This window comes from Vidua chalybeata, chromosome 1 (assembly GCF_026979565.1).
Source record: "Vidua chalybeata isolate OUT-0048 chromosome 1, bVidCha1 merged haplotype, whole genome shotgun sequence".
In the NCBI taxonomy this organism is placed as follows: domain Eukaryota; kingdom Metazoa; phylum Chordata; class Aves; order Passeriformes; family Viduidae; genus Vidua; species Vidua chalybeata.
The window spans coordinates 151,880,641-151,907,158 of NC_071530.1; the positions used below are offsets into that span (position 1 = coordinate 151,880,641).

The 26,518-nt window shown below is 52.7% G+C and overlaps 3 protein-coding genes across 6 annotated transcripts; 1 reads left to right on the top strand and 2 right to left on the bottom strand.

The window, feature by feature from the left end:
- Positions 1 to 19: 19 nt before the first annotated feature.
- Positions 20 to 6,643, bottom strand: NAPRT (nicotinate phosphoribosyltransferase). Its single transcript, XM_053937323.1, has 13 exons — positions 6,446 to 6,643; positions 5,335 to 5,462; positions 4,715 to 4,797; positions 4,104 to 4,234; positions 3,911 to 4,026; positions 3,140 to 3,333; positions 2,835 to 2,975; positions 2,597 to 2,681; positions 2,387 to 2,467; positions 1,434 to 1,536; positions 1,199 to 1,356; positions 904 to 1,011; positions 20 to 786 (listed from the first exon to the last, which is right to left on the bottom strand). Exons 1-13 carry the CDS (start codon positions 6,630 to 6,632, stop codon positions 727 to 729), a joined length of 1,575 nt encoding a protein of 524 aa, XP_053793298.1. The 5' UTR covers positions 6,633 to 6,643; the 3' UTR covers positions 20 to 726.
- A 1,183-nt stretch (positions 6,644 to 7,826) lies between these two features.
- Positions 7,827 to 18,543, bottom strand: EEF1D (eukaryotic translation elongation factor 1 delta). 4 transcript variants are annotated; one of them, XM_053937278.1, is made up of 9 exons: positions 17,387 to 18,543; positions 15,574 to 15,697; positions 13,831 to 13,902; positions 10,663 to 10,731; positions 9,465 to 9,561; positions 9,270 to 9,373; positions 8,804 to 9,040; positions 8,041 to 8,235; positions 7,827 to 7,928 (listed from the first exon to the last, which is right to left on the bottom strand). In XM_053937278.1, the coding sequence occupies exons 1-9, from the start codon at positions 18,541 to 18,543 to the stop codon at positions 7,890 to 7,892; spliced, it is 2,094 nt and encodes a 697-aa protein (XP_053793253.1). In that variant the 3' UTR covers positions 7,827 to 7,889. The 4 variants fall into 4 exon arrangements, with proteins under 4 accessions (XP_053793253.1, XP_053793274.1, XP_053793263.1 ...); XM_053937299.1 differs by lacking the exon at positions 13,831 to 13,902; XM_053937288.1 differs by lacking the exon at positions 10,663 to 10,731.
- Positions 18,544 to 23,753: 5,210 nt separating this feature from the next.
- On the top strand, positions 23,754 to 26,466 carry TIGD5 (tigger transposable element derived 5). The gene has a single exon (XM_053937332.1). It carries the CDS (start codon positions 23,825 to 23,827, stop codon positions 25,466 to 25,468), a length of 1,644 nt encoding a protein of 547 aa, XP_053793307.1. The 5' UTR covers positions 23,754 to 23,824; the 3' UTR covers positions 25,469 to 26,466.
- The last annotated feature ends 52 nt before the right edge of the window (positions 26,467 to 26,518 follow it).

The following is a 26,518-nucleotide window of genomic DNA, read 5'->3' on the forward strand; positions in this document are numbered from 1 at the left end:
CTGGAAATAGGGTCAGAGCCATGGTGGGAAAAGGCCTTTATTTTAATTTTTTTGCTCAGTCTGAAGCTCAATGTGGGTTAGAGCCACATTTCCAGTGGGAACAGGGGTTAGAGAGTGCAGGTGGCAACCTGGAGCTGGGATCAACCTGGAGCTGGGATCAGCCTGGAACCGGGATCAACCCAGAGCCGGCCTCCACATCCTGGGGAATTTGGCCAGAATGGAAAGAGCTGGAATGTGGCCACGGAGGTGAAGCTTAGAATTGCCAAAGCAAAGATTGTCTGCCATGGGTATCCCATGGGTGTCCCATGTCACCCTTCTGGTGGCACACCAGACTTTGTTCCAGTGCCACCAAGGAGCCTCAGGATGGGGAGCCACCACAGAGGGCACAGGGCTGGCAGGGCCACCAAGCTGGACACAGGAGTGGCAGGGCCACCAAGGAAGGCACAGGAATGGCAGGGCCACCAAGATAAGGCACAAGGCTGGCAGGGCCACCAAGCTGGGCACAGGACTGTCACTTCCAGGGGATGCAGGGACAGCTTTGCCTTCCCCATCCCCATGTTCCCAGCTTCCCTACTGGGACCCCAGGGCGCTCTCCCAGCTCCTGCAGGTTCCTCGGGTTAGCACCAGGCAGCGGAAAGGTCTAAATTAGAGCCGTTAATTCCTAACGAGGCACCTGGGCTTCCCAAAAAAGGGCAGAGCAGGAGCTGGGGATGAGCAGGGACCCCCTCAGTGGCTGCCCTGACGCAGCTCCTGGAAGAGCTGGTGCAGCCGTTCCGTCACAGCCACCTGGGAATGGGAACAAGAAGGGTCAGAGAGCAGCTCCGTGGTGGCTTTGCTCAGGCCACCAAATCCAGTGGCATTCCCAGGTGTGTGCCAGTGGGATGTGGGAAGTGCTGGACATACCGGGTAGGGCTGTGGCTCGTGGAGCCGGCGGTGAGCGGGGTTGAGCAGGTTGAGGGACACCTGGGCGTGGGTCCTCACCTCGGGCAGGCTGGGCAGGGGCTCACACACCTGCAGGGATGGAGGTCCATGTGGGAAGATCCATGTGGGAAGCCACCACCCGGCACCAATCCCAACGAGCCACCGCATCCGGGTTGGCACCAGAGTTGTTGGCACATCTCAGAAGCCACCACCGCCCTTGATCCATCCTCCAGCGCGGAAGAGGAGACCTCTCTCAGGAGATGGGACCACCCCTGACCTGGCCATCCCTGAAGTAGGTGCGATGGAGGGGCTCCACGGTGCTGGGGATGACCTTGGTGGTCTCCCCAAGCCGCCCCAGGACACGGATCCCCAGCTCCTGCCCCGCGCTGGGTGACGGCTCCTCTTCCAGGGCCATGAGGTCCATGAAGGGGTGGCCTGCCAGGAGGACATCCGGGAGGGAATTATGGAGCAGGAGATTCCCCCAGGACTCTGGGAAGGGTCTCCAGACTCACCAGCAGCGTCATAGAGCCGATAGATCGTCTTCATCCCCGGGATTGTCACCTTCTCCTCGTCCTCTGTGAGCTTCAGGCATGGGGAGCCATTGACCTCCACCAGCTGTGGGAGAAGGGAAGAGAACCTGTGACTCCTCTGGGGAGGCAACTGATGCAAATCAGCTGAAAAAAGACAATTAAAAAACCCTAAAACCACCCCAAAGTTGGCCATTCTGTCTCCTCCTGCCTGTGGAGGACTCGGGGCTTCTGGTGAGCAAAGAATTGGCCATGACCCAGCACTGGCACCCGGAATTTCCCCACGTCCTGGGGCAGAAGGAGAGGGGGAATTCTTCCCCTCTGCTCTGCTCAGGTGAGACCCCACCTGCAGAACTGCTCCAGCCCTGGGGTCCAACATCAGGAGGACCTGGAAATGCTGGAGCAGGACCAGAGGAGGCCCCGGAGATGCTCCAAGGGCTGGAGCCCCTCTGCTCTGGAGCCAGGCTGGGAGAGCTGGGAATGTCCTGCCTGGAGAAGGCTCCAGGGAGACCTCAGAGCCCCTTCCAGTGCCTGAAGGGGCTCCAGAAGAGCTGGAGAGGGATTTGGGACAAGGGATGGAGTGACAGGATGAGGAGGAATGGCTTCCCACTGCCAGAATGCAGGGCTGGATGGGATACTGGGAAGGAATTCCACCCTGTAAGGGTGGTGAGGGGCTGGAATGGAATTCCCAGAGAAGCTGTGGCTGCCCCATCCCTGAAAGTGTCCAAGGCCAGGTTGGATGGGGTTTGGAGCAACCTGGGATAGTGGAAGGTGTCCCTGCCCATGGTGGTGGAGGACCTCTAAAAACCCCTTCCAAGGCAAATTCTTTTGGGACTCTGTGACTCCAGTGGGGCTGGATGGCCATGGAGCAGGCATGGACCACCTGGAAGTGGCTCAGTGAGGATGGGGATATTTGGGATTTAGGCTGCCACCTTTACCTTGTAGACACAGCCCAGCGATGGCTGCAGGGGACACGTCACCAGGTTGGTCCCGATGCCGATCATGTCGATCTCGCTCCCCTGAGGCAGCCGAGAAGACAGAGACCATCAACATCCCAGCCCTGCCAGCACCAGGGACAGCCCAGGTGACATCCCAGCCCTGCCAGCACCACCCAGGTGACATCCCAGCCATGCCAGCAGGTTCCTCACCTCCCTCCTGAACTCCTCCAGGCTCTGCTCGCTGATGTTGTTGCTGACAGCGATGGGGATGGTCCCAAACCAGGGCACCTGGAAGCTGGAAGGAGCAGGATTTGGGAGGATCCACGGATCTACCCGCAGTACCCAAAGCCATGAGGGCTCCCAAATCCTGGCAGGATGAGGGGCTGGGTGCAGGTGAGGATGACAGGGATCAAGTGACATCCATCCCAGAGCTGACGTGGGGACTCACTGAGCTCCGCATGCTTGGAACACTCCCCGGATTTCCTTGGATTGCTGGGCCAGGTCCCCACTGTCCAGGCGCACTCCGATGGCCTGGTATCCCAGCTGGTGCAGTGCCAAGGCCACGGCACAGAAATTGGGCAAACCACTCCTGGCATGGGCAGGGAAAGCGTTAATGACAACTGGAACGCAGATCCAGGCTGGATCCAGCATTATTTCCAAGCCCTGCGCCAGCCAACATTCCTACTTCAGGGCCACCAGCGAGGAGGGACATCCATCCCCCGTGCCATGGTGGCAAAGTCCTGGAGCCCTCACCTCCTGACACAATAGGTGTCCAGCAATCCCTGGAAGTCACACGGGAAGGTGACAGCGTAGGACACGAAGGCAGCCAGCTCGCCCTGGTTGGCCTTGTCTGGAGGAGTCTGGAGCAGGTCACAAACCCGCTGCAGCCAGGACACAGCCAGGCCTGCCAGATCCACGGGATCTCCTCCGGAGCGAGGTGGCAGCTCCTGCCGGGGGAACATGGGATTTGCACAGCCCGTGGCATCATCCAAGGTGCCAGGAGTGTGGGAACATGGGATTTGCACAGCCCGTGGCATCATCCAAGGTGCCAGGAGTGTGGGAACAGGTGGAGTGTTCCCATCCATCCCACATCTAATCCCTGTCTGCATTCCCATCCCCATCCCACATCCCATTCCCACCCCCATCCACATCCTCATTCCCATCCCATCCCCATCTCCATCCCACCTTACCCCAATTCCCATCACATCCCTATCCCATCTCCATTCCATCTCCTCCCATCCCTAACTCCGTACAAACCCCATCCCCATCCCACTTTCCTCTGTCCATCCCTATCCCCATCCCAATTCCACCCATATCCCATCTTCATCCACATCCCATCCCCTACCCCATCCCAACCCCTTCCCATCTCCGTTCCTATCCCCCTCTACATCCCCAACTCCATGAGATCCCTATCCCATCCCCATCCCACCCTCACCCTATCCTCACTCCCATCCCTATCCTCATCCCACCCCCATCAAATATTCATTCCCATTCCCATCCCATCCTATCCCAGGCCCCGCTCACCCGTGGCTGCACCTCCTCCAGGCACCTGAAGGACATGATGAAGGAGTGGGCGATGGTGCCGCGCACGGGAATTCCGTAGAGTTTTCCCGCCAGGATGTTGCTGGTGCAGTCGAAGCCTGCGAGGGGGGACAGGGGGGACACCCAGGTGATGGCAGGGCCACGGTGACACCGAGCACCGTGGGGTGGGACTCACCCCCAATGTAGGAATATTTGGACGCCGAGAGGGCTCCGTCCGGCCCCTGCGCGCAGCGGAGCCCCATCTCTATGAGCTTCATGTCCGGGCCGGCGAGGAGACGGAATCTGGCAGCGTTGGTGGCCACCAGGCTGGAGGACAAAGGGGACAGGTCACACAGAGCCAGCACAGCCAAGGGGAAGGGGCTCCAGGACCCTCCCTGCTTGGACAACGCCGGGATCACCGTGGGATTCGGTGGACAGGTGGAGTTCACCAAGGGGACTTTGGGGACAGGGAGATCCTAAAGGTGGTCTGTGGGGGACCAGGACATCTCTCAGGAGAACCTGAGGGACAGGGAGACTCTTCAGGAGACCACAGGGGGGGCTGGACATGGAAAGCCCTCAGGAAAACTTAGTGGGGCACCGGGACACCCTCCAGTAGTTAAATTCAACTTGTAGAATTCCAGCAGTTGAATTCCAGTAGGGAACTTGTGGGGTCATGGTACCCCCAGGACTGGGGTGTCCCCAACCTCACATCTCCCTTTGGACTGGGGGGTGCTGCACTCCCTTCCCTGCCCCCTTCCACCTTCCAGGGGCTTTGGCATCATCCCCAAAATCAATCCCACAAAATACCTGGCGTAGTTGACCAGGCACAGCAAGGTGGTCTCCAGCAGCTGCACCACCAGGAGCGGCCCCTTCACCTGCAGGAGTGGCACCTGCGGGAACAGAAGCTTCATCCTGGTCCCTCTGGAGCAGGGAAGAGCTGGGAAAAGCAGGAATGGGGGTCCAGGGGATCCCAGAGTCAAGGAAAAGGGAAGGCCTGGGCCTGGGAGAGGTGGGATGGTCAGGAAAGGGGTTGCAGGGGGATATTGGTGAAGGAAAAGGGGGTACAAGAGGATTCCAGTGCCTGGGAAGGGGGTGCAGGGGGATCCTATTGCCCAGGAATGAGGGTCCAGATTGTCCCTGTGCCCGGGAAAGGGGATCCAGGGGTTCCCAGTGTGAAGGAAAAGGGGGTCACGGGGTGGAGACACCCAGCATGGCCAGGATGGGCATTCAAGGGCTCCATGGTGGGGAGGGGCTGGGGGGGTGGGAAGGTGGGAATGGGGGTCCAGGGGCTCCCAGGGTCAGGGAAAAGGAGGGCACTAGGAAAAGCAGGATTTGAGTTCCAGGGGATCCCAGGTTCAAGGAAAAGGGGAGGTCTGGGAGCTGGGAGAGGTGGGATGGTCAGGAAAGAAGATGGAGGGGTGTCCCACCCTGGCAAAGACGACGGAGCCCTCGGGAATGGCGGTGACGGTCACCTCGGAGGCGTCCAGGGTGGCCAGGTAGTCAAAGAAGGCATCGTCTATGGTGCTGGGCAGGACAGAGCGCAGGTACGCGACGTCTGTGGGGACAGCGCGGTGACACCGGGGACAAGGGACTCAGGGGGAGGTGGGGGGGGAACACTGAGCCTCCCATGGACAGGTGAGTGACAGCAGGTGAGTGACAGCAGCCCCAGCACGGAGCACGACAGGGTGGGGTGGCCCAAGTCCCCTCTGAGGGACATCTCTAGAGGGTGTCCCAGTGTCACCTCAAGTTTCCCTGAGGGCTGTGTCCACCCCTGCCCTGTGTCCCCTGAAGGGTGTCCCTAAGTTCATCTGAGAGATGTCCCTGTCCCTTGATGAGTTGTCCTGATCCCCCGCAGTCCCCGTCCCCCAAGTCCCCCTCAAATGCTGTCCCGCTCCCCCACCGCAGGTCCCCAGTCCCCCAGGTCCCTCTGAGAGACAATCCCTGTCCCACTCAAGTCCTCTTGAGGGATTCCCGTCCTCCCCAAGTCCCCCTGGGGTGGTTCCCCATCCCCAGATCACTCTGAGAGATGTCTCTGCCCCACTTAAGTCCCCCTGGATGCTGTCCCATCCCTTACAAGTCTCCTTGAGTTGTTCCCCCATCCTCCTCCGGGGAGAATATCCCCCCTTCCCCCGCATCCCTCCCACCGCTCTCTCTGCTATCCCTTCCTCATCCTCTGCCCTTTCCCCTCCTGTTCCCTGGAGCTGTTCCAAAGCCTCCCTGGGAAGGTTCCCTTCTCCCTCTCCCACCACCGTTCCCCACAATGCTTCTCCCGTCCCTTCCTCATCCTCTCCTCGGTCCCCTCCCGTCCCCGCTGTCCCCTTGAGTTGCTCCCCCTTCCCTCCCCCTTCACCCTTCCCCACAACGCTTCTCCCGTCCCTTCTTCATCCTCTCCTCTGTCCCGCCCTGTCCCCTGGAGTTGTCCCCCTGTCCCTCCAAGTCCCACTGGCACGGTCCCTTCGCCCACCACTTCTCCCTACAGCTCTGTCTCTTTCCCCCCCGCGCCGTGTCCCCCTCTTGTCCCCCGCTGTCACCACGCACCGGCAGCGGAGAAGCGGAAGGCTCGGAGCCCCCGCAGCCCCTCGGCCAGGCCGGCGCCGAGCGCGAAGGAGCCGCGGAAGGGCGGGCGGCGGAAGAAGAGCTCGGCGGCGGCCGGGGCGAGGTGTCGCCCGGCCCGCCAGTGCCCGTAGGCCATGGACACCTGGTACAGGTCCGCCAGCGGCGCCATGGCGGGGCGGGGACAAGGGGACAGGGGTGGGGACGCGGGGAGGAGCGGGGAAATAGGAGGGATACGGAAGCGCGGGGTGGGGGCACGCGGGGATGGCAGCGCAAGGGGGACGCGGGGCAGGGCTGGCGACACAGCTGGACACGCGGGGTGGCAGCGCACAGAGGAGATGTGGCGCAGGGATGGCAGCGCAAGGGGGAGACCGGGATAGCAGCAGAGGGAGGACACAGGGACAGCGGGACACGGGGGACAACGGGGACAGAGCACCAGGGATGGCAGCACACGGGGGATACGGGACAGGGATGGCAACGCACGGGTGACACTGGGATGGTGACAGACTGGGCATGGCAGCACGTGGAGGATACGGCACAGGGATGGTGGCCCATGGGGGACGCTGGGGTGGTGACATGACAAAAATGGGACACAGAAGGCACACGTGGCACCACCTGGACCAGCAGGGACTCAGGATGGCAGCACAGGGGACAAGGGGCACTGCCAGCAGTGCTCTGGGGGTGGCAGGACCCTGCGGAGGGACACGTGTCACGTATCAAGTGACTGGCCCCGCCAGGACAAGGGACAGGCTTGCAGCACAATCCCATGGAGCTTCCCATGTCCCTTGGCGGCACCAGACCTTGGACTCTGGCACTGGGCCAGACCTCGTGTTCCCAAAGTCAGGAATGTCTCTCGTCCCCTCGCAGCACAGTCCCATGGAGCTTCCCTGCGTCCCTTGGTGGCCCCAGACCTTGGACTCTGGCACTGGGACAGACCTCAGGAATGGCACCTGTGCTCTCCCCAGGCCACACTCAGCGAAAGTGACCTGGGCAGGGAGTCAGTGGGGAAAGAGGGATGAAATCCATCCCAAACCAGCAATTCCTGGTTATTCATCCTGTTTTTTTGTAGAGAGTGACTGGGGTCTCTGAATCTTGGGAAAGGTGACTGGAAACACCCTGAGGCCTTCATTCCAGCCCCAAAATTCACACAGGTCCATGTCTTGAGATCTTTCCTTCCATGAAGGATGGGGAAATGATGGAATGGTTTAGGCTGGAAGACACCTTAAATATCTCTCATTCCAGTCCCCTGCAACAAGCAGGGACACCATTCCACTAGCCCAGGTTGCTCCAACATCCCAAAATCTCCAATCAAATCTCCCCGGAGAAGCTGCACCCGAGGGAAAAAACCCACAACCCAACTCCCAAATGCACTCCCAATGTTCATCTTTATTAATTCCAGGTTCGGATGAGGGGGATACAGTTTTCCCTTCTAAATCTTGTTAAAAGCAGCAATATCCACGCTCTGCACCTGGAAGGGGACAAAAGCTGGAGTCATCCAGGTGTTCCCAGGAAAACACACCTGAGTTAACCCCCCCTCCCGTGGGTTCCAGGCCCTTCCCACATCCCATTCCAAGACTTACGTAGTCCTCAAACTTGGTGATCTCCTCCTCCAGGATGTCTGTCCCGACTTTCTCGTCCTCCACCACGCACTGGATTTGGAGTTTCTTGATTCCATATCCAACCGGGACCAGTTTGGAGGCTCCCCACACCAACCCGTCCATGTGGATGGACCGGACACACTCCTCCATCTTGGCCATGTCGGTCTCATCATCCCACTGGAAAAAAAGGGAATCGGGAGGTTTTAGTGTTTTCCTGGAGATCATCATCCAAGGGGTATCCAGGTGACATCTTTGGGAATGTCACAACTGATCCGAAGTGCCCTTTCTTGGCTGGAGAAGGCTCCAGGAGACCTCAGAGCCCCTTCCACTGCCTCAAGGAGATCCAAGAAAGCTGGAGAGGGACTTTGGACAAGGATGGAATGACAGAACAAGGGGGAATGGTTTTTAACTGGAATAGGGTAAGATTAGATGGAATATTGGGAAGAAATTCCTTCCTGGGAGGGTGGTGAGGCCCTGGAATGGAATTCCCAGAGAAGCTGTGGCTGCCCCCCTGGCCCAAGGCCAGGTTGGAGCAACCTGGGATAGTGAAAAGTGTCCCTGCCTATGGAATGAGATGGGATTTAAGGTCACATCTATCCAAACCCACTCCAGGCTTCCACGGCAACAAATCCCACCTGGCTCCGAGCAATTGTTTGGAATTCCACAGGTGCCACCAGCATCCATTTGGACGAGAGAGGATTCCCAGCCCCACTCCCAGAGCTCCCAAATTCCCAAAGCCACTCACCGGCTTCACATCCAGCAGGATGGAAGACTTGGCGATGAGTCCCGGCTTCTTGGCCTTCTTCTCCGCGTACTGCCGGAGCCGCTCTTCCCGGACTTTGGCAGCTTCCTGGTCTTCCTCCTCATCATCACTCCCAAAAAGGTCAATGTCATCATCCTCATCCTCCTCAGCAGCAGCTGGCTCGGCTTTCTTGGCCGGGAGCTCCACTTTTTTTGAGGGAACGCTGAACGGTTCCACTTTCTTCACCAGATCCAAGGATTTTTAAAGGGAAAAAGAGGGAAAAGATCAACCTGGAGCTGGAGCAGAGCAGCCAAAAAAAGCCCAGGAATGGGAATCTCCACTGCTCAGGACACTGAACAATCCTTGTGCTGTGGGATTTATATGGATTTATCAAAACAGGATGTTTGTCCACACGGATCTTTGGTTATCATTCCTAGAGAAAAAATTCCAGCATTTTTCCAAGGCTCACCTGGGTTGGAGGAACAGATGAGGGCTGGTGGGAAGTTGAGGATTTCTCCAGAGCATTCAGGCGGCTTTCCAGCTTGAAAATGGCCATCTGGAGGTCTGCAACAACTGGGAAAAGGAGGGAAAAACAGGAAAAATGAGCTTAAATTCCCAGTTGCACATCAGGTCTCCAGCCAGGACAAGGAATTCTCCCACTCACCACTACGGAGGTTCTGGTTTTCCACTTCCAGGTGGGAAATTCGGGACAGGAGCTCATTTTGGTCACCAGCAGCTCCAGAGGAGGTTGTGCTTGCACTCTGCAATGAGGAAAACCGGGATGAAATTGAGTTGTTTCCCCTCCTCCCAAAAAATCCATGAAGCAAGGCAGAGTTGTGTCTTCAGGGAGAGAGGAAGTTCACGAGCTGAACTAAAACCAAGGATATTTTCTCTAAATTAGGATAGAAACTAATGGAGCAGCTCTATACGATGAAGCATGGACTAAATCCCGAGGAATTTCAGCTGGCACCAAGGAGCAAAGGATAAAATCACATTTTCCACTCTCAGATCCCAAAATGCCACTAAACCCATGTAAAATTTATATAAAGTTTCACACCAAGCCCCTTAAAAATCTTGGAGTCCCTTGGTCTCCTCTCCCAACCCACTGAAGGACAGGAATGACCTGCCTAAGGTCACACTAGGAAAGCTGGAAAGATCCCAGGAATTCTACACTCCCACCTTCCCCAGACCACCCTTTAATTCCTAACAATTTCAATCTGCTTCAACACATCCTGAGGGAGTAATTATTCCAACTCTGGTTTCAATGGATTTTTTGACAGCAAAAAAAAAGAGCTTCTTCTTTTTTTTTTTTAATGCTAAGGAGGTTCCTTATCCATCAATTTCAGGCAACAAAGGGAAAGAAAATAACAGGATTTGCCCTTGAATTGTAATTTCTCAGTGAAGAGAGAATAATTTATTCTCTTTTATTCCAGTGTGGATTCTCAGCAGTCACGTAGGATGGAAAGAGGGAAAAGCAGGGATAAGATGAAGAATACAAGGCACAAGGAAAGGTCTGAATCATGGAATGGTTGAGGTTGGGATTTTAAGGATCATCCAGACCATGTTCCACTATCCCAAGCTGTTCCAAGCCCTGTCCAACCTGGCCTTGGACACTTCCAAGGATGAGGCTGGGAAATATCAAAGGGGTAGGAAAAAATTCCATCTCCGATGCCTCAGCTGTGGATTCAGGCTCAGAAAGATGAGTGCAGATCCCTGGACACGGAGCTGGGATGAGATCCCATTATCCAGGTTTATCCCAGTGCCAAAGGACAAACCCTGAGGAAGGAGAACTTGCTCCATCCTCGTCCCACCAAATCCTCTCCCGTTTTTCCACAGGCTCCATCCATGCACGGCTCACTTACAGCGGAGCGTCCCGACTGTTTCTTGGGACGGGCACAAGGAGCTTCCTTGCTCCGAGCAGGGGTCTTCTGCTGCAGGGTGGGAAAAAGTTTGGGAAGATGGGAAAAGGTTTCGCAATTCCAGAGGGAGCTCAAGCGCAGGGAAGAGCTGCATGCAAGGGGAAGTTATGGAGCGGTGGGAAACAGCCTTGCACTGCACGCAAACGTTCCCCCAGGAATTCTGGGATCTTCTCCACCAACATCTCAGTATCTGCAGGGAGCTCGTGCAGCGCTGTGGGCTCATCACACCATGCCAGCCCTGATGCTCCAAGGATGGAAATCATGGAATTACGGAGGTGGGAAAATCCCTCTGAGCCCATCGAGTCCCAACAGTTCCCCCGGGGCCACCACTGAGCGCGTCCCCAAGTGCCACATCCACAGGGACCTTAAATCCCTCCAGGGATGGGGACTCCACCTCTGTGCCAGGACTGGACAGCCCTTTCCATGAGGAATTTTCCAAATATTCCAGCTAAATTTCCCCTCTCATGGTTTCCTCTCATCCTGCCATTCCCTGGGAGTAGATCCTGATTCCCACTTGGGAATCCCATCAGGGATTTATGGAAGTGAGAAGGTCCCTCCTGAACCTCTTTTTTTTCCAGGCTGAGCCCTCCCAGCTCCCACAGCTGCTCCTGGTGCTCCAGACCCTTCCCAGTCCATTCTCTTCCCTGGAAACACTCCAGTCCCTCAATGTCCTTCTTGTCACGAGGACCCTAAACTGATCCCAGGATTGGAGGTGCCCCAGCAGTGCCAACACAAGGAGAGATTTCTCTTCCCTGTCAATAATAATTAAAAAAAAAAAAGAGGGAAGAGCATGGGAAGAGCAAGGGATACCTGTCCCAAGCTGAAGCAATAAAGAAATCGTAATTGGATCCCATAAGACAATGCAAGAGGCACAACCATGTCCCAGATCCTCAAAAATTATGGAAAAATTGCCTTTATGAGACTGTGAGATCTTCCCCGAGGAGAGGATGCTCCAAGCTTTGGGAATGTGGACACCATACCTCCGTTACAGCACACAAAAACCATTCCCTCTTCCAACTTCCAGCTCCACACAAGCATCCATTAATTTTATCAGGGATAAGAATTCAAAATTCCAAAGGTGGGGAGTTCCACAGCATCACTTTCCTCCCTTCCTCTGCACTCTTTGTATAAAGCCCTAAAATCCTTTATTTTTAAGCCACAATTTTTGTGCTGAACCCACCTTAAAGCTGCAGCCTATCTCAAATATTCTGTGCAGCTGAAGTGGTTGGGAAGGCTGGAATTGTGCATAAACTTAATTCTCCAAAGAAATCAAATCCCTGGGAATTATGAAGGGTATAAAACGGGACTTCGGACTAACAACTTGGGATATAAACATCTGTTATTCCCTGAAGTTTGAATCCCTAAAATACATTTTAAATATCAGAAACAACAAAATTTTTCCTCACGTTCAGGTGCAAGTTCCTATTCTACTTGCTGCTTCTCCTCATAATCAAGGAACTCCAGAATCTCATCATATTCCAAATGCTCATTCCTACGTTTTATAACGCAATCCCAGCCTGAAATTCCCAGCAAAAAGGCACTAAACTCCCATTTTCCCATCTTTTTACAGCCAGCTCTTCCCTTGTCACATCCTAAGACTCCTGACAATAACTCTGGAAGAAGGAAAGACAAAAATCCTGGGATGTTTGCTCTTCCCGCTTTTCTCTGGATCACACAGTGTAAATGTGGGGGTTGGGAATGCAAGGAAGAAGTTTAGGAATGTCCTAAAGTCCAGCCTGGTTACCCAACATTAATGATGATCCTTGAGGGATATTCCGACTATTTTTCAGCCACATGGAAGATCCAACCCCTTCCCCAGGGAAAAAAAAAAAAAAATATCTAGCAGAGGAATTTTTTACATCCAGCACTAATCCCCAAAAAGGTCTCCAAACAATTTATATCCCAAAATTCCTGACCTGGCTTTGGGCTGTTGCTTTACCAATTCCCTGTTACACCACCTGGATGACCCAAACTTCTGGGATTCCCTCCCAAAAAAGCTCTTTAACAGGAGTCAGGAAAGAAATTCCTCATCTTTGGCAAAACACTCTGGAAGATGAGGATGAGCAGCACTTCCAGGTGGTTTGGGTTTAGATCCCCTGCCCCTTGCCCAATTCCAAAAGTTTCTCCCAAAGGAACTTTTTACCCTGTTTGGGATGGGGGCCTCCTTTAGCCGTATTTTTTTTTATAAAATGAGCCAGTTCAAGAAAATTTTTCCTTAAGCTGCTGGCTGAAATCCTGATTCCTTATATTCATCCCAAATGCTCGTCTCCTTTCTGCTGGTGTAAGGAGGAATATGGAATATTCCCCTTGGGAAAGGGGGAATCCTTTGTTATTCCCTGATATTGGACTGATCAAAGATAGAAACTGAGGGTGCTAAACATTCCAAGAGGGAATTATGAGACCAAATAATGGATGGATTCCTTTGGGAGTCCCACTGCAGAGGCAGGAAATCAAGACACCTGGGCTGTATTCCATGGATCTTCCTTTCCCATAAAACCACTAATTAATATTTTAACTTTCTTTTACAAAAATGATTTTTTTTTTAACGGTCTTGTCTGCACTCAGCACAAAAACACCTCCACAAAGTAAATTCCTGAGCTCCTCCAGGATGCTCCAGCCTCAGAGCTTGTAGCCAAGCTGAATTCCCTGGATGCAGCAGATGGAAAACACCTTTTTTTTTTTTGGTGTTTTTTTGCACATCCCCTAAACTGGAAGCAAAACGGGGAAGAGAAGGTGGCAGCCCAGTGTATCCCAAAAAAGAGCCACGCGCTCAGCGAGTTGGAACCTGCTAGTTAAGACCCATGGGAACATCCCACCAGGAAAAAAAACAAAAACTAAAACAAAACAAAACAAAACAAAAAAACCAAAAACAAAAAGAAAGGAAGGAAAAGCCCAATTCAGGGAATCCTTTTAACCCAAATCCAGTTTTGGCAGCGCTGCAGGCGAGCAGCACGTGGGGACGGGGCGGAGCTGGTGGCACACGGCGCTGCACACCTTGGTCTTCTCCTCTAACTTCCAACCAAGAAGCCAAACGATCTCTGGGATTAGAATTCCATAAAAAGAAAAAAATGGGGATGCAGGCAGCCAGCTGGTGAGAGCTTGGGTACTCACTCCGGCCAGCGATTTCTGGATATTCTCCCTGGCTCTGGCAATGTCGCGGAGGATCGTGCTGGCTCCGTTCTCCTGCAAACAGCGCAGAAAGAACCAAGAGTTTCTTTTTTAAAAAAAGATATTAAAACATGGGGGGGGAAAAAAAAAAATTCATCAAGGAAGTTAAAAAAAAAATAAAACAAAAGGAAGGAGCGAGGGAATTGGGAAAATTGGGAATTGTCCTTTCCATGATTCAGTGATTTTTGCCATAAGGATTGGGGCTAAATCGGGCAATCCCTGGTCACGTGTACAGAAGGATCATCCAGTCAAAGAGCTTTTAAATTCCCTATAATTACCCTGAAAAGTTTGGGATGCTGCCAGAAGGTTGGAGTGACTCCAGAACTCCTTAAGATCCCAGCCTCCGGCAGGATTTTTCCATATTATTACCTGAGTTCAGGCAGGAAGTGACAACCCTGACTCTGCTCTATCCAGAGAGGCGGGACCCAGAACACCAGGAATTTTTTCCCTATGCTCCTGCTGCCATGCCTTAGCCTGTATTTCAAGATTCCCTCCCTGGAAATTCCACAATCTGTTCACTCCTTGCCTTTCCCAGACTGCAATCCTCACCAGCAAGACTTGAGATGTGAAATTTCCCACAAACCCCCAAATCCTGAGTTAAACAGAAAATAAAGGAAAAAACAGCCTGGACACATCTAGGTGGGCTCCACTTCCTGCTGCTTCCAAGGAGGTTTTAAGAACATTTTTCCATGGTGGAAGTGGCTGATGAATTCCTCCAGACATCCTTCAAACCACCTCTCCCAGGCCAAACTCCTTCACTGGAAGCTCCTGATGTGCCTTGAAATAGTTGAACTGTTCCAAGAGGTTTTCACTCCAAAACCTACTTCCAGCACTCATCCAGAGCTCCCAATTTTTTTTATTCCCAGTCTCCCAGGTGCTGTGCCAGCACCTAAGCCAGGATGGGCAGCAGGAATAGCTGGAATGTGCCTAAAAGTTGTAATTTCAGCAAAAAGCTTCCCTGTAAACACTTGGAAAGAGGCACAGAACACTCAGCATTCCAAAGGCACAAGCAGTTAGGTGCAGGAAGAAGTTAGGAAAGCTCTGAACCTTGGATCAGGAATAATTTTGGGATAATATTGAAGCTGGAAATATTTCAGCTCAGCAGGATCATGCTTCCCCCTCCACCTTCCCCTCCCCAACTCACCGGTACCACGAACAGAGTCTTCCACTGGAACACCTGGAATATTTCCAGGAGCACAAAGAGAGGAATAAAAAAATCCCCCCCAAAAATCTTTGGGGCTGTGGTGCCGCTGTTCAAACTTTAGGTTTGTATTCCCTTGGAATATCCCAAAGGACTGCTCCAAAATAGAAGCACAGCAGCATTTTCCCTGGATGAAGGGGAGTCAGGGATGCTCTTTGCCAATAAAATTGGGGGTTTGGGGATTTCCAGCTCAAACTCTGCCCCCACAGATCCCAGCAGCCTGGAAAAATTATGGATAACTCCTGGAAGCTGAGACTGGTTCACCTGTTAGAAGGGCACCTGATCTCCCAGTTCCTTGGGATCAAACCCTTCAGATTCCACAGAAAACAGTGGGGAAAGAAAAAAACCCAAATGGGTCTTAAAACAGCTTAGAGAGCTCCAGGAAGATCTGGGGGAAAAACCAACACTGAGAGTGGAAATCCCACAAAAATCCAGGTGGATCATGTCCTTTGACTTACTCTGGAATTCCTGGGATTGGGAATTACCTGCTGGTGGGAGGGGCCACCCATGGGGCCGTTCATCTGCTCGTAGAACCTTCGCTCGGCGTCGTCGTATTTGAACTTCTCGAACCAGATCTTGTCGTGCAGGAAGTAATCCACAGCCATTTTCCTGGGAAAAGGAGGGGGGGAAAATATCCACAAAAAGTGAATTCCAGCAAGGACTGAAGGCTAACAGCTCGTCAGGAGCGGGTTCTGTGCCTGCAGCTCGGCTTGGCTGCGGATTTAAGTATCCAGGATCCTCTTAAAAAAGCAGGACAGATTAATCACCCACCTGCCTGACCTGGGTGTGGAGTGGGGATGGGATGAATCAGCTGATCCAGACTTTATTCCACAAAACAAGAAAAAAAAATAAAAAAAACCCAGGATTTTTCTAGTTCATGCTAAGGAAAATGTCTTGTGTAGGAGAATAAAAAGGGAATTGAAATCATGGAATGGTTTGGGTTGGAAAAGACCATAAAGATCATTTAGTTCCAACCCCCTGCTATGGGACACCTTCCACTATCCCAGGTTGCTCCAAGCCTCATGCAGCTTTTCCCTGGATACTTCAAGGGATGGGGCATCCACAAGTTCACCGGGAAATCTTTATTAAAAATCAGCAACACTTGGAGGGGACAGACCTGGCACTACATGGAAAAACAGAAAAAAACACCCCAAATCCTGCTGAGTGAGAATTGGGGATTTTTATGGCGCAGCTTCCAAAGGTGGGTTAAAGTCTTAATTTGAAGGGAAACAGAGGAAAAGAGGAAATGCCCTGAATTCCAGGAAGGGACAGAGCCAGCAGAAGTTTGAGGAGGTGGAGAGCAGCACAAGAAAACCACAACTGGAGAATGTTTCACAAAGCCTCTCCTCATCGTCCCAAATCCCATAGTTTTCCCTAAAACACTTCCATAGAAGCCAGAGATGATTTTCCTGAAATCAAATCCGTCCTTATCTACCCACTTGGAAGAGACCAAAGGCCACCAGACACAGGAGCTGCAGCAAAACCACTTTCCACACCCAAATCTCCAGGACCTGCTGGAACTCCAACCAGGATCATTCGCAGAAAATCCCAAATACAGCCAAATTTATCCCACGTTTTTACAGAGACATGTGGATTTTCCCAAACATCCAATTATGACCAACTAAAGAGGGAATGATCCCGAACAGGACCAGGTGAAAGGTAAATGACCCCTAAATCCCTTGGCACAAAGATCCTAAAAGCTTTCCAACAAATCCCAACAAAATTCATGGATCAGAAGTGTCAGAAATAATGACAGATGCTCCAATAGTCTTTTTTTTCCAGGAATATCTGTCTCTACCTTAGCTCTGCCTTTGGAGAAAGTCCAAGGGCATTCCAAAAATTAACAGACTGGCTATAAATTCCCTCAAAAAACCAAACTACAGCACATGCTCCCACCAGAGTGATTCCCTAAATCGTACTCCAATCATTTCCAAACCTTCTGCAAGCTGGATCCTGGTTATGATGCTGATTTCTATATGGAATGAGAGGATGGAAAGGAGGATGGTGCTGTATCCATGCAAAAAGGGGGATAATGAGCTCACTTCCCAGCCCTGCCTTTAAACATTCAACCTCTAGATCCCCACAAACACAGCCTTTATCCACCAGAATTCCTCAGGAGAAGGGGAACTCCTTGAAGGATTTTTTTCCCCCTGCTCCCTGCCCATTGGGATCATTTCCAAGTCTTCTCCACATGCAAATTCCTTCTGGCTCAATCCCGACCTGGCCGTTTTTTTTTGTTTGTTTGTTTGTTTTTGGTTTTTTTTGCATGGGTGTTACCCCCAAAGAAACTTCTCCTACTTCATTTCTGGAGCGGGAATGCTCGGAGCAGCTGGATGGGAGGGATTTCCTGCAGCAGATTCCTGGATCCCTGTTTTCTCCGCTGCTCTGGCCGCTTCCAGGGCAAAATATCGGGATTCGGCCCTGTCGTAGGTCACCTTGTTCAGCCACACGGATTCGCTGTCCTTGTGCAGGAAAAAGCAGGTGGGATTTTCCTTGGGAATATCGGGAAGCTGAGGGTTGGTGGAGGCGATTCCCGTTTGCTTCCCAGGGTTGTGGTTCTTGGATTCTTCCGGGCAGCCGCGTTGCCGCCGCTGGGTTTTATCCGAGGGGTGCCCGTCCAACATCTTCTCATAAAAATTCTTCTCGGCATCATCGTAGAGAGGCTTTTCCAGCCACACCTCGGACGCCAGAACTTCCCAGTTGGAAATCTGCGGCTTCCCATTGACCGTCTGCTGGTCGGAGCCGGGCAAACTGGGAACGGAGGCCACGGGAGAGTTGGGAATGCCGGGAGCCAAGCCTGGCGTGGCAGGAGTGGGCAAGGCCGTGCCGTAGCCCTCGTCCGGCGTTCCCAGCCTGGAATTTGCCCACACAGATGGGATGGCCAAGACGTTGGGAGGAAGGAAAAACTGGGATTTTTCCATGAACGCCCTCTCGGCCTTATCGAAGTCAAACTTGTTGATCCAAACCCCTTGGACAACGTGGTGACAGGCGGCCAGGTTTCCGTGGGAACACGCCGGGAGCATCTTTGCCTTGGGAATATCTTGGCTGGATTTCGACCTGGTCACGGCAGGAGATTCCTGAGCCATTTTTCCAGTCCCAGGTGATTCCCAACTCTGGGAACTGGCTAATTTTATCCTGTAGGCGTACTCGGCGCGGTCATACAAGGGCTTGTCAAACCACACGTGCTCCGCCGACATTCCCACCAGGATCGCCTCCAGCTTGGAATCCTGAGCTTTGGGTTTTGGGGAGCGCTTCCGTTTCCGTTGTTTTTTGCCATTCCTGGTTTTTTTTGGGTCCCCCTTGAATTCCCCCTCGATGGAGTCCTCGTGGCAGATCCCGTTGATGGCCTCAGCCTCCGGCGCTTCCCGCTCCGGCGCTTCCCGCTCGGCTTCGTCGTTCCGGTGCTTTTCCGGCCAAGCTTTGTCCACGGAGCAGGGATTTTTCCGTGTCCTCATCTTCCCAAAAAAAATGGGCAGCATGGAGAGATAAGCACAACAAATGTAGTGGCAGCAGAGCAAAGCAAGGGCATGCAGGAGACGTTTTTATCCATTAACATTCCCGGGAAAAAGCGCAAATATTCCATTTATTTCTCCCCTTTGGGACAAGTTTGAACTCCAAGGAATTTAATGTGTTTGAAACGCCTTCCTCCTAAAATATTCCTGCCAAGAATTCCCCCTGTTATTTGAAATTTTAAGGCTGGGAAAAAAACCCACAGGATTTTATTCAAATCTGCGGGAAAAATAGGATATTATTCCAAGTTAGTGGATTACTAATTAATTATTCGATACTTATTCCCAGTGAGGCAAAATTTTGGGAAAACTGGCTCCAATTTTTGAGTTTCTGGAGGTTGTTGTTTACTCCCGATTGGGTTTTCATAGTAAAAGGCAGCTGCTGAAAAACTGGGATTGAATTCTGGGATATAATCCAAGTTATTGGCAAATTAAAGTTGTCCGGGAGCTGGAAATCTCGTGGTTAATTGAATAATTAATTAATAAATATTGACCTGGGGGAGGCTGCCAAATAAAATTCCCACACAGATGAAATATCCTCAAAAGTTTGCAATTCAAATAATTCCTGGAAGATTTTGGAAGCCTCAAGTCCAAGGCTTAACTCTAAATTTCAATTTAATTTTCAATTTTCATTAAAATTTAATTTAAAATGTATTGCTTTTAATTAATATTTTAATTTCAAATTTATTTATTTAAATTTAAAATCTAATTTAAAATTTATACATAAATGCTTTTTTTGGGCCTTGAGTATTTCCATTTTAATGTATATATTAATAAAGCTTTGCCTTTAAACATTCAAATTGATAGTTTAAAATATTAATTAGATTCCAATTAGACAAATTATTAGGAATGGCAAATGAAGATTTTTTCTTTTTTTTTTTCCTTAGAGTTGGGAAACCTTGATACAGCTAAAAATGCTTAAAAATTGAAATTTCAATTCTGAATTTAAAGAAAAAATTCAAAATTAGAGCTTATTTGGAATTTTAAAATTTATTTTATAGAGGAATAAATTAGTGTTAGGATCTTTTCATAGCAATAAATTTATTATATTAAATAATGCGTAAAATAATAAAAAATTATAGGATTTTGCACAAAAAATTCCTACAATTTCTTTTTTTAAAAAATAATTTCGAAAATAAAATTTTCCCCCATTATTAATTTTTTTAAGTGATTTTGTTCCAGTTTTTAAGCAGCTCCAAGCCCTGGAACTGCAGCCCTCATGGATGAGGTGAATTATGGAGTAGGAATTCCATAATGAGGAAGTCCCAGGACATTCCCTCCCATTGACAGCGCTGAAATTAATTTAAAAAATACTCTTTAAAATTAATTATTTCCAAGAAAACTCCGCAGGAATCTGTGTAATAAATATCCCACTGATGCTGACATTCCCAGATTTTCCAGAATTCCCAAAAAAACCAAACAACAATTAGAAGGTACTTACTTTCTTTTGCTCCTATGACAGCATTAAAAAAAAACACAGGACAAATTTAGAGAAAAATTCCAATTTCTGTGGATGCAGCAGCTCCTCAGCCAAATCATTTAATTAACAATTAATGGGTTCATTAATTACCACATATAATGAAGCTTGGAGCTAATGAACTACCCAGAACTCCATGAAGTTTGCGAACCGACACCACAGAAAATGAGTTTATTTTCATTTTAATAACAAGGAATATTACTGTGATGCTATCCAAAAGTACTTTCCCATCCCAGCAAGCCTGAGAATTCCTAACCTGCCATCCCAATCCTGGCACGTGCTGATGGAATTCAGGATCTCAATTTTTGGGTGATCCCAAACATTCCTGCAGCACCTTTCTGCTTCCGTGAGCAGCCAAACCTTACGTTCAGTCCTGAAAAACCCCAAATTTCCACGGAAATAAAGCTTCTAAGCAAGGAAAAATTGGGGGGAAAAAAAAGTATTTTCTCTTCTGTCCACCAATTTTCCTGGAAGAACCTGGGAAAAAGGAATTTTAATCACACAAACCATCAACTTTCAACATTTTCCACTCAAAATTGCCATTTTTACCTCTACAAAAACAAAGTTTTAGGATTAAAAACCACACTGTGGCGTTGGGAATGTTCTCCCCTGGGAGATGTCACGGCCCAGAAATTCAGGATGAGTCAAAGAACTATCAAGGAAATCAAAATAAATCAAAATATTAACACTTGTATCTAATATTTTGTTCATTTAAAACTACCTTTTCTGCTGGTTTCATTCCCTAAAATTGGCTGTTCCTAAATTCCTGCTGGTTTCATTCCCTAAAACTGGCTCTTCCCTAAGTTATCATCACCTTTGCTATGAGACAAAGCTCCGCATTCCAGGAAAACACCAGAATTCCCATCCTTGACCACCTAAAAACACAACTTTCTGCTCCAAGCTGAAAATTCCTAGTGAGACAATCATGGATATGGGAAATCAGCAGAAGGGAAAGACTTGGAAAAGTGTCACCTTCAAAAGAAATAGGGAAAAAAAAAAGAAAGGGTTGGGAATGAACAGCTCAGGTGAGGAAAAATCCTACCTGAAGGTCAGGGAGAAATGGGACACACCTGGAAAAGGAAAGAATTACAGCAAAACAGCTCAGAAAAGGGAATTTCTCATGCCTAAGGATTGTGATCTTCGGGATCCCAATCAATTCCAGATCATCGGCGACCTGGATGCGACAAGAACAAATCCACACGGGATTTCTGGGAACGCCGATGTGGCAGCCTCAGCAAGTTTAGTCAGGGATGTAATCCTTCAAAAACCCCATGGAGCACAACAGCAGGCTCTGCCCGTTCCCAAAATAGTTTGGAAATGGATCCCTCCCCTCCTGAGCATCAAGATCAAAAAAAAAAAAAAAAAAAAAACACAGAGAGGACAAATCCCACCAAGGTGACGGAAATTTGGGAACAGCACGGGGAAAGAGGGGCAGGTGAGATAAGCAGAGCCCGGGAGCACCTAGAGTTGATTTTCCAGGTTTTCCAGCTCCGGGATAAGTTTGGAAAGGCAGCCAAGGGGGTTGGCATATGGGATGGATCAGCTGCTCCCTGCCAGGACACGGCAGCGGCTCCGGTTTCCCTTTGCAGCAAGTGACTGGACAAAAAAATTCCCAGGAATGGGGGGAGGAGCAGATCCTTGAGGCACCTGGAGCAGCTGGGGAAGTGTGGCATCCCTAAATTCCCTTCCTTACCCAGGCAGGAATAACACTGATCCCTTTCCCCACCACCCCCCAATGCAGGCTTGAAAAGGCGAGGCTTTAATACATCAGGAATATTCCCAAAAAAACAGGGAATATGTCCCCACAATCTGTGGAAAACCACAAAGGTTTAAGGGAGACTCCCAGAATGAGCCCACCCACCCCTTACCTGTAAAAGAGAGTTCCTAAATCCTGGGAAAGGAAAAGGACCACAAAGACATGGAGAATCCTAAAATCCCCCCTACCCTGTGCCTGGCAAGGGGAAAGGGATCTCCCACATCCTCTTTTTTGGGGTGTGAGGGGAGGAGAGACCCCACAGGGAATGTGGAGGGGGCTTCCACATGCCCCTTCCCAGAACTTTTAAGGGAAAAGGAACCTGAAACATTGGCAGCGGGGAGTGTCACCCCACAACGTTCCCCGGGATTTAAAGTGGGGAAAGTAATCCCAAGAAACAAGGGCACCCCCAAAACCTTTCCTTCAGGACTCTTAGGGACTCCCATCACCCCCTTTTCAGACCTACTAAGGGAAAAGGGACCGAAAACGCAGGGAAAGGGGGGGGAATCACCCCAGTATTCCCTAGGATTCTAGGCATGGAAAAGTTATCCCAAAAACCAAGAGCACCCCACATCCTCTCCCTTAGGATTCTGGAGGAATAGAATGGACCCTAAAGACATTGGGAGAACCGCCCCAAACTCCCTTTTCTGAGGCTTTAACAGGGACAAAGACCCCAACATAAAAGGAAGGAGCCCCAAAACTCCGTCTTCCCACCACTGTGAGGGAAGGAGCCTCATTCCCTATGAGGAGAGCCCCAAATCCCTCTTTCCGCGGGAAAAGTGCGCTAAAGAGAATGAAAGGGGTGACCACAATCTCCTTCTTGGGGACTCTGAAACGATAAAGGAACCCAACACACCCTCAAGGGCCCCCTAAGCCCCTTCCCCCCCATATATCAAGAGGGGCCCCCCACCACCTCCCGCCCTAGAGGGATAAAGGACGCTCCGGAGACCCCCGAAACCCCCATTACCGAGGCTCAGGGAGAGGGATAAAGGACCCTAACTGGGGGGTATAAGGATTCCTGGGGGCTGCAAGGGGCTGGAAACCAGGACTCACCGGCAGCGTTGACCTCTTAAGACCCCCTCCGCTCCCTTTGGCCGCCGCCGGGATAGAGAAGGGCGGCGTGCGCCGCGCGGAGGGTTATGGGGGAGGCGCGTACCACACGTGGCGCGTGGGGGGGGGTGGCGAAGGGGGCGCGCTGCTGGGAGACAGCGTCTCACACGCACAGCGCGGGGCCTGTCCCCCCCACAATAAAAGGGACATGTGGAACATCACGGCGAGGGTGGAAGCGGGATGCGCGAACCACCTCCCCGTAACTACTACGATGAGCCTACCCCCCTTTTCCTTGACAACTTGGATTCGTCCTCGTGCCTCCGCTAACGCCCGTGGGTTGTACCACTCTGCGAAAAGGGGGATGCGACACCTCGCTGCTTCCCCCACGCTACTTCCCTGCCTCCGCCAGGATGATCCCCTATATTTTACGGGGGGCGTTACGGGGCAGAGGAGGCTCCGCGCTGTGCGCGCGGCGCGTTGTCTCCTTCCGCGCACTTCTTCTCCCTCCCGTGACAGCCAAGTGGAACAGCTCAAGGGGGAAAGCGACGTGGTGGGGGGGGGGCAGCGGGGTGGCGCGCTCTCCCCCCTTTTCGCAGAGTGGTACAACCCACAGGCGCTGCTGGAGCTAGGAGGAAGAAACCAACTTGGCAAGAAAAGGGGGGCGGAGGGGGGGGGAGCGGCGCAACTTAGTGGCTGCGGTGGGGTGCGCGCATGCGGGGGACCGGAGCGGAGACAAAGGCGCCGCCGCGCCCCCCCCACCCCATCTCCGCATTCCTCCCCGGTTATAACGCGCCCCCCATTCCCATGGACGCGGGGGTCGCTCCATGCCCGAGGGGGAGCCGGAGGAGGGCGGGGGAATGGCGGGAGGGCGGCGGGCAGGAGGAGGAGGAGGAGGAGGTGGTGGAGGTGGAGGCAGCAGCGCATCACCCGGGGGGGTGTCGGTGAAGATGTCGCTTCGCCGCGCCTACTCCATCAAGGACAAGCTCCAGGCCATCGAGAGGGTGAAGAAGGGCGAGCGCCAGGCGTCGGTGTGCCGGGCTTTTGGGGTGCCGGGGGGCACGCTCCGGGGGTGGCTGAAGGACGAGGCGAAGCTCCGCTGGTTCCTGGAGCAGCTCGGCGGCGAGGTGGGCACCCAGCGCAAGAAGATGCGCTTGGCCAACGAGGAGGAGATCGACCGCGCCGTCTACGCCTGGTTCCTCGCCCTGCGCCAGCACGGCGTGCCGCTCTCCGGACCCCTTATCCAGGCGCAGGCGGAAGCCTTCGCCCGGCAGATCTACGGGCCCGAATGCACCTTCAAGGCGAGCCACGGCTGGTTCTGGCGCTGGCAGAAGCGCCACGGCATCTCCAGCCAACGCATCTACGGCGAGGGCGGCCTCCCCGCCGAGCCCGAGCGCGCCCCGGCCACCCGCGCCGAGGTCCTGCCCGATGCCGGCGGCTACGGGGATGAGCAGATCTACAACGCCAACATCACCAGGCTCTTCTGGAAGCTTCTTCCCGGTGCCGGAATCACGGCAAGGCGTCCGGCCCGCGGCGAGCGCGTCACGGTGCTGCTGGCCGCCAACTTGACCGGCTCCCACAAACTCAAGCCCTTGGTGGTCGGGGGTCTCCGCGATCCCGCCAGCCTCCGGCATCACAACCAGGAGAAATTCCCGGCTTGCTACCGCTACAGCCCCGAGGCCCGGCTGGCGCCGGCGCTTCTGCGGGCTTGGTTCTTCGAGGACTTCGTGCCGGGGGTCAAGCGGTACCTGCGGCGGAGCTGCCTGCAGCAGAAGGCCGTGCTGCTGCTCAGCTCCGCTCCGTCCCGCTCGGGAGCGGGGGCTGAGGATTCTCCACCGCTCCAGACTCCGGATGGGTCCATCCGCGCGCTCTTCCTCTCCAAGGGTGCCTCCGGGAGTGGCCCGGCTGGAGCAGGAGGCCGAATCCCGGCGCCGCTGGAGCAAGGGGTGGTGTCGGCCTTCAAGCAGCTCTACAAGCGGGAACTGCTGCGCTTGGCCGTGTCCTGCGGCGGCCCCGGCAGTCCCGCGGACTTCGTGCGCTCCTTCCTCCTCAAGGACATGTTGTACCTGGCTGGCCTCTCTTGGGATCTCATCCCGCCCGGATCCATCGAGAAGTGCTGGCTGCTGGGGCTGCGCGCCGCCTTCGAGCCCCAGCCCGGCGAGGAAGAGCACGGGGACCCCCCGGGAGGGGAGGAAGGCAGAGGGGACAGCAAGGTCTTCAGTGACCTGACCCACCTGGCCGCCTTGGCCTTCAAGCGCTTGGCTCCCGAGGAAGTGTCCGACTGGTTGCACTTGGATGACGCAGCTCCAGGTGCGGAGGAGAACGATGACGGCGAGGAGGACGCCGAGGAGGAAGGCACCGAGGGCTGCGGGGCGGAAGAGGATGAGGAGGAAGCAGCTGGTGGCAAAAGGGTTGGGGAAGGGGGAGACCCTTTGCTGCCCACGGCTCGGGAAGCCATCCAGGGTCTGGAGACGGCGCTGCGCTGGCTGGAGGGACAGGACCCCCGGGAAGTGGGGCCGCTGAAGCTGGTGCAGCTCCGCTCCCTCATCTCCATGGCCCAGCGGCTGCGCCGCGGCCGCAGCCCCCAATCCTAGGCCAGGGGCGACCGCCACTTTTTGGCCACGGAGCTGGGGACACCCCAGTTGTCCCAGGGGGGATGGCGGTGGAGGTGCCACTCGCCCCTCTGTGACCGTGACTCCCTGGGGATCAGAGAGCCCAGATGCCTGTGGGTCACAATTCAGGGGATTTTTGTGCAACAACTCCAATTCCAGGGTTGTTCCTTACCTAAATATATTTAGGAGGTGCTATTTTTTACGTCCCTTGTGGCCCCTGGTCACTGGCACTGCCAGAAAGGGGGGTGGATGTTCCCCCCCCCCAACATTGCCCAGTTCCCCCAATTCCATGGGGAGAAGGGGCGAGGGAAGGACCTGCTCAGTGTCCATGGGATAATGGGGGATGTTACACTGACAAATCCCAGAGCAGGGTTGAGGTGGGCACAGCCAGCTCATGGGCCACTCCTGAGGTGCTGCAGGGGAAATATTCCACCTTGGAAGAGGCTGGTGACGCCCTTCCCACTGCCGAAACGGAATCCTGTTAAACCAGGATGGTTTGGGGCTGGTTTAAGACAGCTTCCTTCAGGCAATGGATTGGGAAAGGGACACTTGGGTGGCATCCACAAGGGAGAGTCACCACCATGATTCCCATCACAGCTGGGAACACCTGGACCTGCTGAACCAGGTACCATCATCCGAACATCCTCATGGAGCCGAAGGCTCCAGGGATGGGGGTTGAGGTGTTCCTCACAGGGTTTGTGGGGTGGCTGGGGCTGGAGGACACCTTTGGGAGAGTTGAGGTTGGAGCAGGGAGGGCTCCTGGCACTACCTTGGAATATTGGAGGCATCTGATAGGAATTTAGCAGCTCCTGACCTGATTTGGATGAAATTTTAGGGTGTTTAGCCTAATTACTGGAAGAGGGAAATTAAATGAACTCCTCAGTGCTGCTGTGTCCCATGTCAGCGGGCAGGTGGGGGTTTTTACTCGTTGGGTCTTTGTCTCCTCGCTGCAGAATTTATGGAAATTAAATGGATTTTTATTCCCATGTGGACGTTGTCGTCTTTGAACTGTCACGTGGAGCCATCCCAGAG